General features: G+C 41.9%; 1 protein-coding gene across 1 annotated transcript in view; it reads right to left on the bottom strand.

The window, feature by feature from the left end:
* Nucleotides 1-1,435: 1,435 nt before the first annotated feature.
* The window catches only part of LOC146811668 (serine protease 33-like), a 211,147-nt gene continuing 187,155 nt past the window's right edge, over nucleotides 1,436-25,427 (bottom strand). Inside the window, exons 5-6 of the mRNA XM_085618641.1 lie at nucleotides 12,188-12,357; nucleotides 1,436-2,396 (exon numbers count right to left, since the gene is read on the bottom strand). Coding sequence (XP_085474767.1) covers nucleotides 2,139-2,396; nucleotides 12,188-12,357 — 428 coding nt within the window. The 3' untranslated portion in view covers nucleotides 1,436-2,138. The remainder of the gene's footprint in view (nucleotides 2,397-12,187; nucleotides 12,358-25,427) is intronic.

Below are 25,427 nucleotides of genomic sequence, written 5' to 3'. Positions count from 1 at the left end.
GTGTAGAAAACCACGTGATTTTAGTTTGCTTTAGTGGACTAAACTGAAACAGTTTGGAATGTGCTACTTTTTCCCTGGCAACTTTCAATGAACGGGCTCTGAGCTTCCTCCGACCTTCAAAATGTTGCATATTTTTGTAGCCTGTTTAAACGTGGAGAGAAGAACACACTTTTTTTCATAAATCACAAGACTGAAATTTGAACAGGAACAAGCCTGATTAATGACGTATCCAGTCAGCCCATGGGGAGATGATATGTCTTGAAGTTCTGATTGGACCAGCTATTAGGACTGAGCACGTGAACTTTTCCTTGAAATATGGCTTACAAGTGGGAGGAGTGCCTTCTTTTTGCCTTGCTATTTGCCTCTCTCCAGGCCCAGTTTCTGTGCTGGACACAGAGACAAGGAGGGGCTGCATTCTGTGGGGGCTATGGTGCAGCTTGAGACAGAGACACAGACTAGCACAGCGAAGCAGAGGGAAAGAGCTGAAAGGATCAGAACAGATTTAGATTTTAGGTGCTAAACTGCATTTATTTCTCTTTATGGGATATTTTTGCCATTATTAATTATTGATTAACCTTGTAAGACTTACTCTTTTTCTTAGAAACTCTTTAAGAGTTTTGACTGACAATTTGCGCCACATTTCCCTTCCTATATGTGATGCTTATATGCAGACTGTAATATGTTCTGTATTAATGCTATTTTTCCTATTTTTCAATTCTGTAACCTGAATGATATTTGACTAATGAATAAAGAGTCAGAGAACCTTAACTTTTGACTTAAATAAAACCCTTTAAAATAACTCACCACTCTCATTATTGCCTCTAATATTGTTTGCATTTAATTTTTATATATATGTAAAGTCTCCTGTTTGGTGAAACACGGTCATCAAAAGATCCATAATTTTTCACCCTTTTCAGCGTAAACCATAGGTGATGTGGTTTTGAATAGGGAAATTACCAGGTAATTACCGCTGGATCAATGTCACTTCCGCTACCCCAGGCATTCTGGTGAATTGACATCCTGGTTCCAGAGCTTGTTGTTGCTGGCTGGGCCCTAGTGTCCCCAGTTGAAGAATTTAGAGCTGTGACCAACAAGCTGGTATCTGCACCTAATTTTCATAACACGGTCACATAATTTGCCGCATTATTTGCATAATTTACCTTTTCCTGCCACATAATTTAGTCATCCTTGCCACATAATGTGGTCCTTTATGACTCATTCTTCTAAAGGCGCTGAGGAAAACTCACCTCATAAACTCTAGATGCCGAAAAGCCTATACCAGAGGGGAAACAAGGGGATTTAGTGTCTCCCTGATACGGGATGCCTGTTATACACTTGTGGACCTTGATGGGTCACATCCAACATAAGTCCTATATGGTGATTGTTCCTATGATGAGATCATTAGAATGTTGAGAGTTCATTTGAAGACAGTGTAGTGGCAGTGCTTATATCAGCTTTTATTTGCCCACAGCTCCAACATTTCATTACTGCTTACAATTAGAACAATTTTTCAATACAAAGTGGTGGTTTCTAATATGTTATTGCCCTTCCTCCAAGGTTCATAGCAGTCATTGTACGCAGGCATAGTTTATATTCTTGTGTGTTGGGAACAGGCATATAATGACGTTGACTATGAAACTCTAGTGAATGCTCATTGTCTGCTGCTGGGTGTGTTCTTCCCAGCAACGGCTCAGTGCATAGGATTTCGATGAGTGTTTATTAAGTGTTCAAGGAGTAAGCACTTTATTCTGAAACTGGTACCTTCTGATAGCTGAGGGATTATCCTGTAACTGAATATCAGCAGTAAGAGACTTAGTGTAAGCAATGTAAGTTGTGACATCCAGGAAACAAACACATTTGGTGAAATAATTGTACATCACTGGGGCCGGAGGTTGTCATTGATACTGATGAGACGGATAGATGAATCATTGAATGTTGAAAATTGTATAGTATTCAATTCAATTGAAATCTGTGCAGTACTGCCCTATGGAGGTAGCTGTCGACCAGAGTATCTCATAGGTAGCAGTGGTGTGTTCCATTACAAAAAGGCCTCCTCAAAGAATGGTAGAAGGATATCTACAAATGAGGCAAATCCCTGGGAAGTTCCAGAATGAGGCATGACCATGGCGACACCGGTCTCAGAGGGCATTCACAAGAGCGAGCAGTAGCAGAAGTAGAGGGGTGATGCTGGTGTTTATGCTACAGCTGTTCATGGAGAACTTTGCAATGCCAAATGTTACTCCAGGCACATGCTTCTGAATCCAACTCTCATACGCAGGAACTAGGGTGTACACCCCAGGACGTTTTGGCAAAGCACATCCAGCCCCCCAGCTTACAATGCCGATCTGGAACCAGGAGTCATTTGATTTGCAGACTAGCGGTCCGCCAGAGTCTCCCTGGAAGAGAGAACAAACAATGCAATGAGTAGTCAGGAATTATGAACAAACACTCCTATGGGAACGGCCACTGGCTTTCATACACAACTGAGCATGTACTCAAGAAGAGGTCTAGGGGTCAATGAGGCTTGAAAGTGGGCTTCATAGGGCAGAGTGGCATTATGGAGAGGACTGAAGATGAGATGGGTCACTGGAATGTTATCTTAGGAACCAATTGTTTTAGAAAGAAGATCTTGGAAGGAATATAGTTCCAAGCTAGAGTGAGAGCATTTGGGAAACAGACCAGGTGGATTTAGAGAGAGAATCTGGCAGGGCATTTGAGATTAGAAAGATGCGCATAAGGATAATTAATTTTAGTAAATATTTCATGAGAAAATATCACGGTGTGTAATGTGGTGCACGTTACATCATGGAACCTATTTTTGTGTGGCTGTCCTTTTCAATATTTTATAAGATGATTTTGTTAAAAACACTTAATTGGATTACATTTGGGTGAGGATTGGTCAAACAAAATTTTCCTTGTCCACGACCAGCACGCCAATAAGTGATAAAGCAACTAATTTCCTCTACTACGCTGCCTTTTTTAGTTACGTTCCTAATCCTTGCCCCCTGGGATATTGACAGCTAAACCAATATGCAAAGCAAAGGAGGAACCCTGCCTCCATTATAAAAGCAGCCATATGCCACAACGCCCTGCTTGGTTTCTATCTCCCTGAGGGTTTGGAGGACCAAGCCCACCCTTCTTAACCCGATCCTCACATTTCCTTCGACTCTTCGGGTTCCGCTCCCATTTCCTGTTGGGACATGGATGGGTCTTTTTGCTTTGGCGTCCTGTGTGCAACACATCTCATGCTCACCACTCCGTCCCTTCTCATCCATGGAGAGAGGCTGTTGCCTCTCAGCTGTTCCCGCTTGCCTTGAAAACGAGCACGGTGGCTTGTTCGGATTTTCCATGCTCTCCTAAGGAAGAAACTGTTGCCTCTCAGCAGCTCCCACTGCTATTGATTCGAGCGTTGACCCGCACCAGGATTTCTACTCGTATTTCCCTGTCTTAAGGTGGAGGTGGGGAGCCTCTTCACTGCCTCTCAGGACTTCGCATTAAATGCAGGGAGATAATGCTGATTAGGCTACATTCGGCTCATTTGTACTTTTACAACTACATTATTTTGCTTAGGTAATACTGATCATCTCCGAGTAAAACTGAGAGTACCTTTTCTTTATTCTGGAGCTGTACTGTTGCAAGACTTTGTTTTAGGTATATACCTATGTGACCTGTCTGGACTCAACCCTATTTTTTGATTTGTGGCATTTTTGAAGAGGTGTGTTGTGACGTTTTTTGAGACACAAAGAATGTTTACTTTCACAAGTTTCTAAAACACAGTGGTACAGAGGAGTTCAGAATTGTCTATAATCCTTCCTTGTTCTTTTTTTTGTTTGTTGTTTTTTGTTTTTCTCAATGCATTAGAGAACCTTACACACCACATCACTCCAAGGTAGCTCAACACTGCTGCTAGAGTCTTTCCGATTGAGGGTATACATCAGAGACCTTACTCTTCCCTCCATTCTGGTGGTCTTCCTGATTTCTGCTTCCTCCTGGCTCCCATGGGGGAATTGTTTGGGTTAGTGAATGCTTAAAGTAATCGCACAGACATTCCTTTTGTAGGAGACAGAAGGGCCACCTTCGCTCCTGTGGATTATAGGAAAACCACTTAGGTACTTATTAATACTGTGGTGGCTTTGCTCAACAGAAAACCAAGCCCACATATTTTTTTCTAACAGAGCGAAAATGGACAGGGGAGGCGCTTTTGTCTCTATGGACCTAGATCTTGGTAACTCCCTTTTGGGACCATCTCCCTCATTTGACGAACTAGCTAAACCCTTACTAGAAGTGCAATTGGAGGTCAGGAATCTTAGAACAGAAAACCAGCTCCTCAACACAGAATTAGGACAGTACACTATGCAAAAGGGACAATCACTAGCACTCTGGGGACATTACCTAAAATACGCAAAACATATACACAACCTGCTCATTTCAAAGTGCCTGACGCTGATTCTTGTAGTACTCAGCCACTAAATGTTACAGTAGTCACACCCAGCCCATTTCCGTTGGCAGTACCGGAGTGGTTTACTGGGGATAGTGCAAAATATAGCATTTTTATGAGTCCGTGTCATCTACAGTTTCTCTGTCGGCCAGCTTCCTTTCCTGTTGATACCGCAAAAGTAGCCTTTATCATTTCCTACTTAGTGGGTAAGGCTGCTACATGGTCTGTTCCTCATGTAGAGGACGATGATCCTATGCTCTACAATTTTGGGCAATTTAAAGAGAAGATGCGTTGTCTGTTTGCCAAATACTGCTTCATGCAGGCCAGTGATAATGAGTTACTGGGGCTGAAACAGGGTACAAGAGAATTACTTACTTATATTACAAACTTCAAAAGGTTTTTAGCAGAAACAAGATGGTCAGAATATAAAAGAACCTTGCTGTTTTATAGAGGATTAGGAGATGAGCTCAAAGACATCTTATCACAAATAGTTGCCCGACCTCAGGATTGTCCTTCCTTTATTGATTTAGTTAAACTAGATCACAGATTGGGAGAATGCAAGGGTAAAAGACGCAAGGCGAATTCCACAGAATGATGGTCTTGCACAGTGAAAAGAAAGAACCCTTAGAAAAAAGTGAGCCTGTGCAGATAGGTGGGGTTCGGGGTCCTCTTTCATCACGGGAGAAAGAGAAGAGAAGGTGAATTAATTTGTGTCTATACTGCGATGAGGAAGGACACTATGCTCTAGATTGTCCTGTAAGACCTAAGATTCCTAGAAAAAGATCTGCATCGATGGAAAACGATTGAGCTTAAAGAGAATTGAGATTGTACCTTTGAGTAAAACCAAAACTAAGGTCTCACAATATTTAGCTAATACCGTGGCTTGCATCCCAAAACATTTCGCTATCACAGTCACGTTAATCCTCCCCAACAGAAAAGAAGAACCATGTCCATCTTGTTATATTCCGGAGCCACTGATATTACCCTTGCCCAATCTCTAGGAGTGGATTTCATTAGCAAAGCATGCTTCGAATCAGTTAGAGCAGTAGACGGATCATAACTGTCCTCTGGATTGATTATTCATCACTCCAATGCCATAGTGAAGGTCTGTGACAATGGGCGTTCAGAAATAATCCCATATCTTATTGATACCCCCAATTTTGGGGCTATACTCGGGGTTCGATGGTTACAAAAGCACAACCTTCACATAGACTGGAAGTCTAATTCGGTTACCTTGAGATCCCCACATTGTTTACTGCACTGCTATCAAGAAGCTACAGATTGGAAGACCCCTTTAAGTTGTGCAGCGGCAGAAAACATAATTATGAGTCCCCCTGTCCTACCCGCAAACTATTCTGAGTTTAGTAAGGTATTTGACAAGGTGAAGGCCACAGAACTATCTCCTCATTGCAATTTTGATAGCAGAATTGACCTGATACCAGGAGCTAGTTCACCAGTGAGTCGCATATACGCCTTGACTGAGCCCGAAACTGAGTATCTCCGCACATACATAGATGACATGTTGGCCATTCTATTTAACCGGTCTTTTCCCCCCTGTTTTTTATACCCAAACGGGAAGGGGGCCTGCACACCTGCCTAGACTATAGAGCCCTGAATAAAGTGCCCATAAAAAACAAGTACCCACTCCCCTTAATTTTGGTCTTGTTAGACCAGGTGAAATCAGACAAGATTTACATCAAGTTGGACCACAGTTGGGCCTATCACCTCATACGAGTCAGAGACGGAGGCCAATGGAAGACAGCCTTTCGCACCAAGTTTGCCCTTTTTGAGTATTGCGTAATGCCCTTTGGGCTATGCAGTGCTCCGGCCGCCTTACAATTCTTCATAAATGAGATATTAAGTGAATACCTGGATGTTTTTGTGATAGTCTATATAGACGATATCTTGATATTCTCTCAGTCTGAAGAACAGCACATAGAACATGTCAAAAAGGTACTAAACACCCTGAGATCTAATCACCTTTTTGCCAATTTGGATAAATGTGTATTTCACACAACACAACTGGAGTTCCATGGTTTCATTCTGTCACCAGATGGCATTCACAGGGATTCCAAGAAAATTAAATCCATTTCGAATTGGCCCAGTCCTATTTTAGTAAAAGAAGTACAGTACGTCACAGGGTTCGCTTACTTTGATCGGCGCTTTATAGACCATTTTTCAGACATCATAGCCTCTATTACTTCTTTACTACATAAAGGGAAAGTATTTGCATGGTCGGAACAAGCAGAACTTGCCTTTGTAGCATTAAAGACAAAATTCACATCAGAACCTATATTGAGACACGCAAACCCTTTATTACCCTACTATTTGGAAGCGGATGCTCCTCAATATGCCGTGGGAGGGGTATTATCTCAAAGAGACGAGAAAACAGGTTGTCTACATCCCATTGCCTACTTTTCCAAGACTCTCTTACCAGCTGAACAGAACTATCCCATTGGGGAAAGAGAGTTGTTGGCCATTAAGCTGGCTTTTCAGGAATGGAGACATTACTTGTTAGGTTCTCCCCATAGTATTACGATTTACTCAGATGATCAGAACTTACAGATTTTTAAATCTGCTAAAGCTCTTCCACCGTGTCTAATGAGATGGGTATTATTCTTTAGTGAATACGATTTTATCATCACTTTCCATCCTGGGACACAACAAGGAAAGGCTGATGCCTTATCCCGTTTGGGCAAAAAAGAGTTATCACTCTAGAGAGTCACATACCCACTATACCCACACAGAAGAAAATTTGTGTGGGAAAGAAAAATGACGATGAATCAACACTCTTTCTCACAGAATCTTTGACCCTCTATCACAAATAGAACCTCCCCCTCCTCCTATATACCTTGAGGGTAAGGCAGAGTATGAAGTCAAACGTATTCTGGACTCCATAAGGAGAAGGGGTAGGTTACAATACATTATCGATTGGCTAGTATATTCTCCTGAAGATAGATCCTGGGAACCCGCAGAGCAAGTACATGCCCCCTTCCTGGTAAGACGATTTCATGCCCTGTATCCCCATAAACCCCGCCCAGTGAGACGGCCTTTGAAAGGGAGAACTGTCACGCCCCAGGCTTCTTATACTGTCACTCCCCACACTAACCCACAGCTCGAATGAACAATAAGTGCAGGGACACGTATATTTGCCTTAAAGGGATAGAGCACTTACTGTTCTTTGTTCTGCACCAAACCCTCCAGCGACTTGTTTTCTTTTTCCTTTTTGCCACCTAATTAACCTCCTGGCAATCAGAGTTAATTGAGTGCCAGATGAGGAAAGGAGGAACCCTGCCTCTATTAGAAAAGCAGCCATATGCAACAAAGTGCTGCTTGGTTCCAATCTCCCTGAGGGTTTGGAGGACCACGCCCACCCTGCTTAACTCGATCCTCACATTTCCTTCGACACTCCAGGTTCCGCTCCGGTTTCCTGTTGGGACGCAGCCAAGTCTTTTTGCTTTGGCGTCCTGTGTGCGACGCATTTCCTTCTCGCCACTCCTTCCCTTGATATCCATGGAGAGAGGCCGTTGCCTCTCAGCTGTTCCCGCTTGCCTTGAAATTGAGCACGGTTGCTTGTTCGGATTTTCCCTGCTCTCCAAAGGAAGAGGCCGTTGCCGCTCAGTGGCTCCCGCTGCGATTGATTAGATCGTTGATGTGCACCAGGATTTTTACTTGTATTTCCCTGCCGCTCAGGACTTCGTATTAAATGCGGTGAGATAAAGCCGATTAGGCTACATTTGGCTCATTTGTACTTTTACAACTACATTATTTTGCTTTGGCAATACTGCTCCTCTCCAAGTAAAGCTGAGAGTACTTTTTCTTTATTCTGGAGCCGTACTGTTGCAAGACTTTATTTGAGGTATTTACCTAAGTATCCTGTCTGAACTTAACCCTATTTTTTGATTTGTGGCATTTTTTAAGAGGTGTCATTAATTTTGATTTGATGTTCATAGCAGAAAATTTGGGTGAGTGTGTTGTAACGTTTCTTAAGGCACAAAGAATGTTTACTTTCTCAAGTCTCTAAAACATGGTTTAGAGGAGTTCAGAATTGTCTCTAATCCATCCTTGTTCTTTTTGTTTTATTTGTTGTTTTTTGTTTTTCTCAATGCATTAGAGAACCTTACACACCACATCACTCCAGGCTGGGTCAACACTGCTGCTTGAGTCTTTTCGTTTGAGGATATACGTCAGAAACCTTACTCCTCCCTCTAGTCTGGTGGTCTTCCAGATTTCTGCTTCTTACTGGCTCCCATGGAGGAATTGTTTGTGTTAGTGAATGCTTAAAGTAATCACACAGACATTCCTTTTGTAGGAGACAGGAGGGCTATCTTTGCTCCTGTGGATTTTAGGAAAACCATGTAGGTACTTATTAATACTGTGGTGGCATTATGCGACAGAGAGATGGACAAGTAAATCAGGCCCATCACTAATTACAACCTGTTCGGAGTCAGTTTCCACATGCTAACCTAAATGACTAAGGATTCTTTTAGGTCACTTTGGGTGTTTGCTGAAAAGGGATGCAAGAGGATGATTGAGCATTTTTCTTAGCAAGCGGGAGATGTAGTGCGACACAAACTTGTAATTTATACAGGTTTATTATGTAGAACCAAAGAGAATATATGTGGACGTTGTACTCAAAGGGTTGGTTGGTCGTATGCTTTGGTATTTAATGTTCATGAGGAGAGGAGAAACTATCAATAGGAGAGCCATGGAGGTTCCACTCGCCCCCTCTGTGCCTCCCCTTGAAAATCTACGGAATACAAAAAAGTAATGGATGGAATGCTTGCATTACTAGTGGTTGAGCTTAATTCAAGCATTCCATCAATCCCTTTTTTGTATACTCCACTGTGCCCCCTAGACAATCAGCATGCAGAAAGGTGAAGAGCATATTTTGAAGGTGATTTTACTCTCAACCACTGCACTGTTTCACTTATAGTTTGTATTTAACCATTTTCTGAGTTTTAGCATTTTTTATTATTAGGTTGGCTCGAAGTTACTCCTTGCTTTTGCCTATGTTATTGTGGTATTATTATTGTGCAATTCTGTACTGTCAAAGGTTTTCCAGCAAAATGATAACGTCTCTGATTTAGATAAACAAACTTGGGGGATTTAAGCAATGGATTTACAGGACACAGGTGGCTCAGAGAAAGGGAAACATAGGTTATGAACACGATCTGCAGTGTGGAGGAGTTTAGTGAGAGGATTTGTCAGTGGCAGATGGTTTAGATTCAGCATCTTGGGTAATCTATCTGGTGGGATTAGTGTACAATCCTGAGAGCCAGATAAGACTAGAGAGTGAACTCAAGTGGCCGATTTGTCAAGAGAGACAGACAGGCTGAGAGAGGGGATGGTGGGGGCCGGATAGGATTGCTGAAGGACTTGGAGATAAACACGTTTAGAGAGGATATTGAGGGAAATGTGGTTCTAGAAAATGAATTTTAAGGGGGGAAATTGGAAGAAAATTTTGGGAGGGATGGATACAGATGAACTAAATGCCCAGTTGTACTTCAGGTTGTCACTAGAGACATATGCATTGTGATAAGAACAAGCACACAGTTACTTTCGGGACATGAGCACAGGTAAGTGCCTGTATGGCTACTGAGGGAGATTATGAGATACTCCCCTGGAAGACTGGCCCCACCACTCATTGGCTGGTTATCTCAAATTGCTGGCCTCTTCCTCTTCACCATCATAAAGCTCTGTGAGTTAATACAGAGTACCCACACGCAAGTATGACAAAGACAGCAAGAAGATACCACTGTATATGGGCAAGAAACCCTGGTGGAGTGATGTGCCTCGATGACTTAGTAGTAAATTAAATTCTCCCTTGCAAAATAAGGATAGTATTCAGAGGTGCAGAAAAACATCAGCCTGGTTATTTCAGAGGATTCTCAGGCTATAGGCGTCACTCATTTGGGAGATCATTCGTGGCGGACTGCATGTGTCCCTTGTAGCTTCACCTGGTGGAGCTTTGGGACGAGTTGCTGAATAGTAAGTTCACTCGTATCTCATTCTTTATTTGAGATGGTGGACTTATAGATCAGATTTATTCTTCCACATATGTATGCAAAAGCTAAAAGCATTGTTTGTGGCTTTCAAAACTTTCTTTCAGTGGTCAAGTTCAACTTGATACTCATACATAATGACTCCACCACAGTGCTCATTTCACTTTCCTCTGCTTTCAATTTCCTTAGTTAAGGGTGGACACGTGGACCATGCTCATCTCTAGAGAACCTAATCAGAGAGAGCTCAACTACTAAGGTTTGTGGTAACTTACTATAGACATTTTCTCAACTTACCTCAACTCAAAGTGCAGCAATCTACCGTTCAGGATGAAGAGGGGGACTAATCTAGTTTCACAATTGACTGATGTGAGAGATTCCGGTAGGCTTCTCCCTAATGCCTGATAACAAAGTCTTTCAAAAGATCACGTCTTGCCTAGGAGATGCAGCCAACTTGCAATTTCAGCCTGGCCCGCAACATCAATTTTTCTTAACTGCTATCTCTACTATGGGAGAGACATCTGACACCCTCTAAAACAAGACTACCAAAAGATGAGGGAAGTATCCTACATGCACCTCTTTATGATTGCTTGAACTATTAGTCTTTGCAAACCCAGGCTCTTCCTCCAACCACCTGGAATTTCTTCTAGCTGCCAAGAAATCTCATACCAGGTCCCAGTATAGTAGCAAGTGGCTGATGTTCGGTCAACCTATAAGATCAGGATGGCAGAATCCTTTTCTGCATCCAGCGAGGCTGTCCAATGCCAACTGATGTTCCTTATGCATCTTAACAAGTGGCATTTGAACCTTTTGTTCCTTCACTGTAAATCAGTTACTTAAACTGTTTGCTTCATGTGACCTACAGATATTTTCTTGGAAGACAGCTTTCCAAGCTATTACTACTTCTGTGGTGCATATTGGTCAGATGCAGGTACTTTATGCCCCAGGACCATGAAGGATGAAGAATGGGTACTTTGTCATTCACAGTGGTGATAATGCAGGGATAGCAGCTTGCATGACCAGCATTATCAGATGGCTATACAGGGTTCTCGCAACCAATTCATTTGTATCTCACTAGGCATTTTAACAGCTGAATTTAAAAGGCTGACCATAGGATCAGGCCTTATGGTAGTATTAGCAGGGGATTGCCCGTGTAGAGTATTTTGTATAAGGCACAGAATTGTGAATTTGATCTTGTGCCCAACTAGTAACCGATGAGGTGAACTCACACTGGGCATGGTCGTTTCATCTCCTTTTAGTGAAAAGATGAGTTGGGCTGCATAGTTTTGTGCTTTTTGAGCCTTCCCGTTGTTTACCCTGTGAGGCCTTTGTAACACCATTGCAACAGATGCTGTGGGAGAGGGCCACAGGAATGACAAGGATAACCCCCTTGTTTTGGCAACCATAAGAACAGGGATCTGCTTATGAGGTGACGATGTTAGAACACATTATTGATCACATCGTTTAACATTAGGGTGAATGATAGCTCTATATCAAGTTTGAGGTGCAGGTCACATACCGCGCAGATGTTTAAGCTGGCGTGAGAGAGAGGTGCACAGATGAGGACCTGTGCAATTGTAGAAAAGCAGAACCTAAAATATCGCAAATTTCAATTTAGTGAGCTAGAGAAAATTGAAAAACTAGAACAAACCTGTTGCTCACCACCTACATTATAAAGGTTGTTGCTTTGACAAAAGGCAATTTCTAATTTTTGGAAAAACCCAACTGATACAGCATGGTCTCTTACCTGGCAGGAGTCTTTTTGACCGTTCTCATAGCCCGCACATATCATGTCACTCAGTATTATTGGAATGCTTAGGCTCACAAGTGAATACTTATGGTAAAGGTCATCACAGGTCAGCTGGTCAATAAGGGGAAGCATCACTTGCTGCAGAGTCTTCGGATGCCCGAGTGGCCCTATAGATGTAACACAGGCAATATTTAATTGATGGGTTGCTCTAATGAACAGGCACAAATAATCCCACAACCAATTAGGAAAAGGCAGGCAGACAAGACATATTAAAACATTCTGTTTTAAAAAAAGAAACATATAAGTGGACGTATCTTTTTGCTAGAAAGACACGCCCAACATACCCAGCATGCCTGATATGTCTTGCGATATCTACAATAACTTGTGTGATGAAATCTTGTGCCAGCCTTTCATTGGTGGACCCTTTCCTGCTGTTTTTCTTAAACCAGAGGCTTCGTATTTTATCATCTTCAACTCTCTCCCTAAGCTTCCAATTTGCTTTCTTTCTTGGCTTCCAGGCTGCTTTTTACCTTGCATTCTAGATTGTTCTTTACCTGAGCCATCAACCTTCCTTTGTTCCAGCCACCTCTAGTTTCTTTTCTTAATGTTATGTTCTTCCTTGGCATCCTGTTTACTCTCTTCCGTAGCCTCAAGTCTGTTTTTTCACAACTTCAAATTAGCTTTCTTGCTCTGCCTTTTGTCTGGCCTATTGGTTAGTCACCATTCTTTTCCCTTGAGTTACCTCCACAGCTGACTCTTTTGTTTGCCCACTACTCTTCTCTCTTCTTTGGTGTCCAGTCTTCTCCCATGCATGGCTTCTAGTCTCCTTTGGTCTCCAGTCATCTCTCTTCCTCTGCCTCCAGTCTATTCTCTTCCTCTGCCTCTAGGCTGCTGTCTTCCTCCAGCCAGCTCTCTTGCTCTGCCTCCAGTCTGCTCTCTTCTGCCTCCAGTATGCTCTCTTCCTCTGCCTCCAGTCAGCTCTCTTCCTCTGCCTCCAGTCAGCTCTCTTCCTCTGCCTCCAGTCTGCTCTCTTCTTCTGCCTCCAGTCTACTATTTTCCTCTGCCTCTAGTCTGCTCTGTTCCTCTGCTTCCAGGCTGCTCTCTTCCTCTGCCTCCAGTCTGCTCTCGTCCTCTGCTTCCAGTCTGTGCTCTTGCTTGGCTTCTAATCTGCTCTCTTCCTCTGCTTCCAGTCTGCTCTCTTCCTCTGCCTCCAGTCTGCTCTCTTCCTCTGCCTCCAGTCAGCTCTCTTCCTCTGCCTCCAGTCTGCTCTCTTCTTCTGCCTCCAGTCTACTATTTTCCTCTGCCTCTAGTCTGCTCTGTTCCTCTGCTTCCAGGCTGCTCTCTTCCTCTGCCTCCAGTCTGCACTCGTCCTCTGCTTCCAGTCTGCGCTCTTGCTTGGCTTCTAATCTGCTCTCTTCCTCTGCTTCCAGTCTGCTCTCTTCCTCTGCCTCCAGTCTGCTCTTATCCCCTGCTTCCAGTCTGCACTCTTGCTTGACTTCTAATCTGCTCTCTTCCTCTGCTTCGGGTCTGCTCTTTTGCTTGACTTCTAATCTGCTCTATTGTTTGGACTTTTACTCTGCTCTTTTGCTTGGACACCTGTTGAGGAGGCTATTCTGTTGTCAACAGTTTTCTTGCTGGCTTGCTCCTTAATCTAATTTATTTTATTTTTATTGCCACCATTCTGCTCAGTTGCCTGTCCTACTATCTCATGTTGCTAGGCATGTTGCTAGGCACCAATTCTGTTCTGTCCATTGACCAGTCTTCTTGCTTTGTTGCCTCCAGTCTGCTATGTGTCACTTCTACGATGCTGTCTTTCCTGGCCTCGAGTGTGGTATTTTTTGTGGTTAGGCCTCCAGGCTTCTCTTGTTAAGCCTCCAACTGCTCTCTTGCTAGACCTTCAATCTACAGTAATTTCTCTTCTCTTGCCTCCAGTCTGCTGCCTTCCCTAGATTGCCAATTTGGACTATTAAAAAGCTTTCAGGCTACTTTCCTGTATTGCCTCTGGTACTCTACCCTTCATCAACTATGGTCTTCTGTCTTCTTTAACTTCCACACTGCTCTTGTCTTCTGCCTCAGCTCTACTCAGTTGCCTGGTGTACCATCTGCTCTTGAAAGGTTTCTATTCTGTTCATTGATCTCCAGTCTTCTTGCAGCATCTGTCTTCACTCTTCTTTTTTCTCTATATTCAGTCTTCTTTCTTACACGCCTCCACTCAGCTGTCTTGCCTGGCCTTAATTCTACACACTTGCTAAGCCTTCCGTCGTCTCAGGTGTTATTCTTCCAGCATTCATTTTTGCAAGTCCTTCAGTCTCCTTGCTTCCCTGACCTCTACTCTTTTCTCTTCACTGGTCTCTAGCCTTGTTTCTACTTTTGCCTCCAGCAGGGATACTGGAATTATGTGGCAGGGGAGGACCACATATTGTTTCAGGTTTTACGCTGCATCATAAGGTACCTTTTGTGATATTACCACCTCCATTATTTTGTCATTTTCACACATTAGCACTATCTGGGCAAAGGAGCCATCTCATTAGAGCCAATCTGACACCCAACTACAGAAATAAGCAACAAAAAGCTGACCAGTCAAACTTTGCGAAGGACTTTCTGGTGCGTAGCAACACGTTTTGCTGCATTTTTAATAACTTTTGATCCGTTTGAACTGCAAAACATTTTGTTGTGTACAATCTGCAGATTATGCAGTAGATGATGGCTTATGGTGCAAATGCAGCAAATCCAAAAATATAAGGAACATTCTCTGTTGCAGTAAAATTGCTTAGTTCTAATGAGGCTGGTTCTGGTCTGCCATCTTGCCTGGCTTTGCCTTGGTTAACATGCTTGGGTTCCATATGGCTGTCTTTCCCCACTTCCGGCCAGTTCCCTTTCCACTTTCTGGCTTCCCTTTTTCCCTCTGCCATCCTTCTCTCTTTACCCAGCTTCAGAATACTTTCTTTTCTCACATCCATCCTGCTTCTTCTAGTCCACCAATCTATCTCCTCCTAAGCATCTAGTCTACACTTGCTCACTTGTTCTCTTAGTCTTTTGTCTCACATTCTTGCCCTTCCCAAGAGGCTCCATGTTCATTATTAGGGGAAGGTGGCAATGAATAAACAGACTGCTCTTGCCTTTAGAAATACAAGGAGACATTTGGCACTACCATGTGCAAGAGGTCACTCATGCAAACTGAATACCTCTGTATGCTCTGGTATACCAGAATCTAGTGAACACTTCTCTTCGCTGTCCACATATTCTTTCATCCTTAGCCAATTGCGACCAGTATTTTTACAACCAGTATTCAATTTTGTGAACCGACCTATGTGCTAATAAATGTTTACCGACTCCTGAAAGTGGGGTTAGTACATAGTAAAAACCTATTTTAGGTCGCAAAAACACAGATATTTTTCTATTTGCAGTGTTTGTGACCACAAAATAGGTTTGTGCATAAATCCCGTAGTTTTCTTTTGTCTTGAACATTAAAAAACATAAACATAATCATTTTTTTCAATTGTAAATTCATATATCAGTGTACACAAGGCCAAACATCTAATTGAATTGACACAAACTAAGGGAATCACACAAAAGCAGTTGTTGTTCTACATGCGGGCAAGCATATACACATTTTGGGTACCTGCCTATCTGGTCTGCAGTAAAGTGTAGACTGACTTTTTTAGATCATTCACAACGCATGAGGGATTGGAGACTTGTTTAAATCCAGTGATGGTCTTTTAGCTTCCTTTGCTACCTCAAGAACTGTGGGGCTTTCATTTTAGTAAACAGGCAGAATAGCTTTTTTGGCCTTAACATTTCCACTTTAGTATGGGTGTCCAATGCAGGCAGAGAATGTCTATCTCCTTGCCAGTTATGCTCATGAGATAAATTTATATACAAAACATCTAAATGGAAAATGTATGCATAGTTGGTAGTTGTCCCGAAAATCCAGCCTGGACTAAACCCCCCTGCACCTATGGTGGTCAAGCATGTTGCACTGCATGGTTTCACAAACTTAGTGACCACATACCATCTAGAACTGGTGATGGTGGTAGTGATAGTAATACTACTGGTGCTGAAAGTGGTAATAATGTTAGAGATAATTGACGAATACACATTCTAAAGTAGAGCCTTGGGACTAAGCAGCGGTTTTGGAGACAGTTGATGCTGACTTCTGGAGCAGACAAGAAGAAGATTTGGTGTCAGGGTATTACTATTAATAAAGACGTACCTTCATCGAAACGCTCAACCTCTGTGAGTCTTTACAATATTGGTGACTATCTTCTTGGCCCTGACATCACCCAGGACTGACGATTTTATATTCTGCTTCATTCGTTTCCTATTGTGGGAGTCCATCTGCTTCGTCCAATTCACTGCTTTGAGAGGCGTTGTGCCACTTTGCTTCCCGCTGCCGTGGCGTTGATTGCGGTGAAGCCTGGCGCTGTCTTGCCTGCTGTTCCGCACTCCTGCTGTGCATCTGTTCCAGTCACAATTCCTGCTGTTGGGGGGTGTTAAGCCACTCCACTTTCCGCTGCCATTACATTGATTGCGGGGAGACTCTGCGCTGTTTTGCCTGCTTATCCGTGCTTCTGCAGTGCTCTGTGATGCTGTGCTTGGCTTCCCTTTGGTTGGCTTTTGGATGACAACAACAGGGAGGATGGTACCCTTGAAGGTTCTGTGGGTGGTTCTTCGAGTGAAATGGTGGTTCAGAGCGGCAATGTTGTGCAGAGTGAGGACATGGATGAAAGTGTAATTGATGGTACCCAGGTTGAATCTAGTTGCACGAAGGAAGAAAGATATTCAAAGACGAAATGCTCCACGATCTTTGCTAGCGGGGTCATATAAATATATCGAACAGAGTGGGACTCAGGCATGAACCCTGCGGTACACCCTTGTCCAAGCGCATTTTGCCTGAGGAATATGGGCCTAGGATGACCTTCTGCTGTCTGTGTGACAGGAAGTGCTGCAGCCCCTTTAGTGCCGTACCCTGGACACCGATTGCCTGCAGTCTTTTCAAGAGCCTTGGGTGAGAGATGGTATCAAAGGCTGCCGACAGATCTAATAATATCAGAACCATGGGTCTTCCTGCATCCACCACCTGTCTCAGTGAATCAGTCACGGCAGATTGTGCAGTCTCTGTACTGTACCCAGGTTGGAATCCCGATTGTGAGGGATCAAGAATGGGATTGAATTCAAGGTAGGATCCCAACAGTTTATTTATTAGGCCTTCCAGTTGTTTGCCCGGAAGAGATAGCAGAGAGATCGGGCGGTAGTTGCTGAGTGATTGTTGGTCCAGCATTGCTTTTTTTAGTATAGGCCGTACACGTGCTTCCTTCGATTCTGTTCGGATAATGCCTGTTTTTATAGAGAAGTTAAAGATCTCTTGGATCACGGTGGCGCAACAGGTGCCTAGAAGAGATATTATCTTAGGTGGACATAGTTCCCGGGGGAACCCGGATTTGGTTGCAGCCAAGGAGTTGTGTATTTCCTCTAAGGTGAAAGGCTGAAAACTGTCTAGTGTTTAGGGAATTACTTTTTCCTGCTCGCCTATCAAGATGGTGGTCTCTATGTCCTGCAGAGGGGCAGCAGGAAATTTTAAGTAGACACGGAATATCTTTTCCTGGAAATAATTAGCCAACAAGTCGCAGAGCTCCTGGGATTCCACGGGAGGTCGTCTGCATGCTTTTGGGGAGTTGTTAGTTTGTTTGATTTGGTTGATGATAAATATCCGCCTGGCGGATTTGATATTCCGACAGAGCATGTTTGTACTGCTCCTTATCTTGGGGCTCTTTCCTTCTCCCTCAGCATCTCTCTAGAATCTTACATTTAGTTTTTTCTATTTTCAGTTCTGGCGTAAACCAAGGAGCTGATGGTCACCAATATGTGGAGCCATGATTTTTAATGGGAATCGTTGCATCCAGCGCCGTCGTGAGCGCAGTGTTGAAGGATTTCAGCAGTTCAGAAGCCTCATAATTATTGTGTATTTTTTGCGAGCAATCCCCCTAGAATTTGATAGCAAATGTCTTAAAACAATTGAAGATCTATTTTCAAGATTGATTTGGGGGTATGCAAGGCCCAGAAGAGCATTTAAATATCTCTCTTTACCGTTATGGGTACAGAGGCATGGGGATGGGTCTGGCAACACATGAATGATAACCACTACACGAAAGTCCGTTTTAAGTCACTACAAGGCGGGTACAAGGTTATGAAATGTATTATGAAGCTCATTGGCTTGGATGTCTGAATTTTTACACCATTAAGTGATAATCCTATGCTGGCAGAGATTTTTAAAATCCCTATTGTAGAAAGATGGAGGGTTGTATGCTTGACCAAACTTGGAGATTTTTTTCCCCTTATCGGGCTGGACTCGTTTGAAAATCTGAGGGAGAGTTTTGGGCTGGATAATAGAGATTTTTTTTAAATTACAAATCTGGGACTTTCTATCTAAAAAAGGGGGAGGTCCAAATGGGTTCTCCAAAATTGAAGTTATAGATAAACTTAGGAAGAATAGAGACTTATCCATTGGTTTTGTTTATATCAATTCATTAATGCTAGACGATATGGAAGATCGAGCGTCAAAATGGAAGGCATTGGTTGGTGTGACAGAGGAATTATTTTATCACTCAACTAACTTAGCTCAGAATGTTTTAGTACCTGCCCGACTCCAGGCTCAACACTATAAATCGTGTTTTTCACTATACTATACCCCGAAAAAAATTGCTAAATGGGGAACAGGGAGAGGAACTGCCTGTCCACGCTGCGATCTATTTCAAGCAGACCGTAATCATATTTTTGCCACCTGTAATGTTTTGGATAAATTAAAACGGGAAATTGCTAGGTTTTATTATGAAGGCCTGGGGATTACCTGTTCTCTCTCTCCTACGCTAATCAGACTTGGGGTAGACCAGGATCTACAGGGGATCCCGGGTGAAAAACTAGTGTTTATTGGCATGGCAATATTGCGCCTTTGCCTGGCTTCGGCATGGCTGGATCCTAACCCACCAGGGTTTCAGCAATGGCTTACTCGGTTAATTGCAAACTATAACCTAGAAAAAGCCATCTGTGCAAGGAAGGGACCACACTCTCGAAAAAAAGGCAGAGAAATGTGGGCACCCCTAACTAGATGGCTGGTAAATAATGAGTGAGCAAATAAAAAGCTTTATTTGAATTTATAGTTGAGCCTGAAAAGCCATAGGAGACTGACCAACCCCTTGCTGGGTGGGGGGGAGGGAATGCAAGGTGTGGGGGAGAGATAAAACTGGGGCGAAAATGCATAATGCAACACTGTTGTACTTTCCAGATATGATGTTCTCTCTATATGATATATATAATGTATAATTTTGTTGAATTGACTAACTGGTATTGCATTAATAAAAAATTAAATAATTAATAAACAGAATATTTGTTCCTAACTATAACTCCCTACTGGCGACCACCAGTAGGTAATACATATAATATACATACATATTACCTACTGGTGGTCGCCAGTAGGTAGTTATAGTTAGGACCTATTTTCCATAGGAAATCCGCAACATTCTATTCCCAATAAGTCTGGCGCCGGTTGATGAATCCTCGCAAAATTTTCCAAACTTTTGGCCAGCTCCAGTCTGCTCCTACCCTGAAAGTTTCGTGGTGATTCGTCAAGCGGGGGCTGAGAAAAGAGGGGGGTCCCAAAACGCGTTTTCCCCATGCAATTTCCCATAGGATCTGTTGTCACAGTTACAGACCGAACCGCTGAACGGAATTACACCAAATTTGGCAAAGAGGTAGTCCTCAGTTCAGACTCGTGCCTTTTGCATAAATGGTGTGAATCCGTTCAGTAGTTCCTGAGAATATTAGAGTTAAAAGTACATACATATCTATGGCCTGGGAGGATCCGCGGACCCTACACGCACCGAAAGCGCACCCTCCCCGAACCAAGCGCGCACCCTCCCGATCGCGCACTGAATGCTAATTGGCTGTCGAGTGTCTGTCTACATTTGAAACCAGGAACTGTTGGCGGCCATTTTCTGTCTCGGTAGAAGCGAGGCTGAAGAAGCAAAGGGAATAAGTGTGTAAAACATATAAAGGGGGCAGAGTGGAAATACTCTGACCCTCTAGAGGTGCTTAGGGGGTCCGTCCCCTTTTAAAAAAAAAAAAAAACGGCAAAATGCACGCATGGTGCGCGCATCCTATCGCATTGGGTGCACGGATTCTCTTGCGGTGGGTGCGCGGATCCACGGAATTTTTTTTTTTTAAAAAGACAAGAAATCCTTGGTTGTATGACTACTTTCTACACTGAAAGGTAGGGTGTATATTTCTGTTTTTTAATTTGATTCTTATTGGTTAACAAAAACAGATTGTAAGGAACATTATATATGATAAGCTGATATGTTGAAAAGTCAAGCACACTTCCTCTCTTGTTAGGCAACATTGTGTGCTGAACTTGTGACCTGTGTGCTCAGTGCAGTGTTCCATGACCTGTATCTATGGTAACAGGCAGAAGGCAGATTGGGGGAAGGGTTGAAATGTATTTCAGTTGGAAAGGGTTGAAATGTTTAACCAATAGAAATGTGTGTTTGCTTTTGAGTTTATGTGTGAAGGATTGTGATTTGATGTTTACATGTATATGTGTGGAAAATTAAAGGGAAACTTTTCCATTCTTTGTTTTTGCTGAGAGGTGCACAGTGCAGAGATTCTGTAAAAGAAAATATGGCGAGTGACTGATATACTTCTTAATCTACAAAACAACTTGAAAGATGAGTTATTTAATTGTGAGGGGATGTATGTAGACTATTTTGATTTTAATCAGACTAATGTATTTCTCCTGCTAAAGTGTAGGGAGTACTTTTTTTTCTCTACAATCTTATTGACAGTGTGTGTGCATGTAGAAACCATTCTGTGATAAGCATTTGTGTTTTTCATGTGTTTGCAGACAGATAACTGTGCTGTTTTTATATTTTGGTAGAAGTAGAAACCAGTCATTGTTTAGGAATTTGTGAAATGAGTTATGTTATGTTTCTATACTAAAATGTAGTACTTCCTCTAGATGAAGAAATGTGTTTTGGTATAGTGCAAGGGATAGTGTTGTTTGTCTAGAATCACACAGTGAGTATGTGTGCATTTGGGAACCACTGTGAGAGAAGCATTTGGTAACATCGTGTATTTGCTGACAGATAACTGTTTTAAAACCTGTCATGTTGCCAAGTTTTAGTAGCATTAGAAGCCAGTCTTTGCTTATGCATTGATAAAATAAGTCATGCTTTGACACTAATGTGCTGTACTTTAATATGTAGATTGTGTGTAGTCTCCTTACCCCTTGCACAGTAGTGAATGAGTTTTGGTAAGCTGCTAGGGATAGTGTTGCTTGTCTAGAATCACACTGTGAGTCTGTGTGCATTTGGGAACCACTGTGAGAGAAGCATTTGGTAACATCGTGTATTTTCTGACAGATAACTTTTTTAAAACCTGTCATGTTGTCAAGTTTTAGTAGAATTAGAAGCCAGTTTTTGCTTATGCTTTTATTAAATGAGTCAGGCTTTGACAGAAAAGTGCAGTCCTGAAATATGTAGATTGTGTGCAGTTCCCTTATCAGTTCCACAGTAGTGAATGATTTTTGGTAAAGTCCTAGGTATAGTGGTTGTTGTCTAGAATCACACTGTGAGTCTGTGTGCATTTGGGAACCACTGTGAGAGAAGCATTTGGTAACATCGTTTATTTTGTAGCAGATAACTCTTTTAAAACCTGTCATGTTGTCATGTTTTAGTACAATTAGAAGCCAGTCTTTGGTTATGCATTGATAAAATGATTCATGCTTTGACACTAAAGTGCAGTACTGAATTATGTAGATTGTGTGCAGTTCCCTTACCACTTGCACTGTAGTGAATGAGTTTTGGTAAACTCCTAGGGATAGTGGTGCTTGTCTAGAATCACACTGTGAGTTAGTGTGTATTTGGGAACCACTGTGAGAGAAGCATTTGGTAACATTGTGTATTTTCTGACAGATAACTTTTTTTAAACCTGTCATGTTGTTAAGTTTTAGTAGAATTAAAAGCCAGTTTTTGCTTATGCTTTTATTAAATGAGTCAGGCTTTGAATGAAAAGTGCAGTCCTGAAATATGTAGATTGTGTGCAGTTCCCTTATCAGTTCCACAGTAGTGAATGATTTTTGGTAAAGTCCTAGGTATAGTGGTTGTTGTCTAGAATCACACTGTGAGTCTGTGTGCATTTGGGAACCACTGTGAGAGAAGCATTTGGTAACATTGTGTATTTTTTAGCAGATAACTCTTTTAAAACCTGTCATGTTGTCAAGTTTTAGTAGCATTAGAAGCTAGTCTTTGCTTATGCGTTGATTAAATGAGTCATGCTTTGACACTAATGTGCTGTACTTAAATATGTAGATTGTGTGCAGTACCATTACCTCTTCTAGACTAGTGAATGAGTTTTGGTAAACTGCTAGGGATAGTGTTGCTTGTCTAAAATCACACTGTGAGTCTGTGTACATTTGGGTAAGGATTGTGAGAGAAGCATTTGGTAACATAGTGTATTTGATGACAGATAACTGTTTTAAAATCGGTCATGTTGTCAAGTTTTAGTAGCTTTAGAAGCTATTCTTTGCTTATGCATTGATAAAATGAGTCAGGGTTTGACACTAAAGTGCAGTACCATGTACAATTCTCTTCACTGTGCCAGAACTGAAAATTTTTACGTTTTACCCAGGCACTAACCTAGCAGTAGTCTGATGATTTAGTCAGTTTCCAAGTACTCATGTTGTGAACCATACATTACCACATAGATTGTTTCAAATGTCTATGCAGACTTCTAACATACTATACACTTGTCTTTCACATTTTCAATTCGCTAGTTAGTATCCATACACTTCCGGGAAACACCCTGTAACTCCCTTTGCTGTCCTCTAGTGACCCATTCAGCATCATGTACTAATCCATTCACTGTGTGAAAACCCAAACACTTATAAATTCACCAAGATACTATCTTTGCAGTACTCTAATCATTCAGTCAGTGCCTAAGTATTCATGCACTGAGCCAGGCCTTAGCACATGGACTGCTTTAAACCCCTATCCACTATGTATGCAGTCTTCTAACCACCTAGACACTTGTCTTTCACACTTTCAATTCCCTAGTCAGTATCCATACAGTCCAGCAAACTTCCTGTCACTGCCTTTGCACTCCTCTAGTGACCCATTCAGTACCAAGTACTAATCCATTCCCTGTGCGAAAAGCCTACCACCTCGGCACTCTCCTTGCTGTACTCTAATCATTCAGTCAGTACCCAAGTAGTCATGCAGTGAGCCAGGCCTTAGCACATGGACTGCTTTAAATGCCTATGCAGTATGGATGCAGTCCTCTAATCACATACACAGTTGTCTTTCACACCTTCAATTCCCTAGTTAGTATTCATACACTTCTAGCAAACACCCTGTCACTCACCCAGTGTGTCTCCTTATAGTACTGTAATCATTTAGTCAGTTAGCATGTAGTGTTCTAGTGAGGTAGGCTTTAAGGCATTAACTGCTTCAAAGTAGTATGCACTATGCATGTAGTGTTTTAACCATCGTCACACTTGTGGTTCAGGGCTATAGTTTCTTAGTCAGTTTTTATATAAAATGTGTTTGTACAGTAATGGAATAGTATAAATTTGAAAGTTATTAATATACATTTATTTGGGATTCTTTTTTACAGATACAGAACAGGAGTGTTTCTCCTCTGTTTGCACTCTTGTCGTGCAAGATTATTTGGATCAAGGCTCCTCAGGTGCTTCATCATACTTGCCGTGCCGCACGAGTATTTCTTGTTAGGATCCCCTTGTGACAGCACTCTTTTACAAATCTTGCACGTGACCAAGGTAGCATTGGTCTTATTCTGCCCCTCGGGAAAAGTAAAAAATTTCCTCACCACTGAAGAAAAACATTCTTTGGGTGGTGCCTCCTCCAAAAATTCATCCTCTGAAGTATGAGGAGATGCAGGTGATGCCTGCTGCCCTGAAGCCATTTTTGGTTGAAAAAAGTTAGAGCTAAGTGTAAACTTAGTCTAAAAAATCTTCTTCTCTCCAAAGAGATGGTGCTCTAAAGAAGGTCAAAGAAGAATGATTGAAATGGGTGGGGTCTTTCAATAGTTAGAAGAGGAAGTGTAATGAACCAATCAAATCTCTTTTTTTGCAGGTCACATGGGATCCGCGCACCGTGCGCTTACGCAGCACCCACCCAGCGCACATCCGCGAAATTGAATTAAAAAAAATTATAGGATTAGATGCAAAAATATATTAGTGTTAAGACTAGTTTAGAGTTTGTCTTCAATTAATATTCACATTAAATACATATATATATGTTTTTTGAAATGTTAAATATTTCGCGGGATCCGCGCACCTACCGCGTCATAGACACAGATGACGCATCGCGGAAGCGCGTAAACGTCGCGTTACGTACATCGAACGTGTCGCGTATAGGCTGGGAGTTGCGTACCGGTCGCATTGCGATCGCGCACTAAACAGGTACCCAACACATACCATGCGCGGATGCAATTGCGTAGGGATCGGGAACGGTGCGCTTAGGGTGCGTGGATCCAAAAACATTGAAAAAATATATAAAATAAAGTTTTGCACATATAGTTAAAAAAATATTTTGAAAAATATAAAAAAATATGTTTGAAAAACCCATTAAGTTCAAATAATATTTTTTAATTTTTAAAAGAATTAATTGAAAAAATAAGTTTAAAAAATGGTGATAAAAAAGTATTTTAAAAAAAATGTAATTAATAAAATTGACACACTGAATTTGAAAAATATACAAATCCAATCAAAATCATTAAACATGATATCTTCAGAGATAAATTATAGATAGGAATTAGCATTTAAAAAACCTTAGAAATTCACTGAAAAAACCATAGGTTTCAGGGGTGTTATAGTTAGCTGGACATTTCCCTCGTACAAAACCCTAGAAATTCCCCTGTTATAGTTAGTTCAGCTAACTATAACTCGCGCCCCCGCAATGCACTGCTGATGACGTCACATATTACATCACTCATGACATGGTCAGTGACATCACTGATGACATCACTGATGACATCTCAAATGACATCACTGATGACATCACTGATGACATCATCCAGTGACTGTGTGTTTCTGTAAAGTTTAAATATGTTTTATATATTTATAGTGAAAGGCCTGTGGAAGAATGAGTGGCTGTACAAGTGTGTGAATGGATGATTTTCTAGGTGCGTAACTGACTCTATAAGTGAGTCATTAAATGCATATGGC

This window comes from Triturus cristatus, chromosome 7, assembly GCF_964204655.1.
Source record: "Triturus cristatus chromosome 7, aTriCri1.1, whole genome shotgun sequence".
Lineage (NCBI taxonomy): Eukaryota > Metazoa > Chordata > Amphibia > Caudata > Salamandridae > Triturus > Triturus cristatus.
The sequence above is the reverse complement of the archived record's forward strand: the minus strand, read 5'-3'. Positions and strand labels throughout refer to the sequence as shown.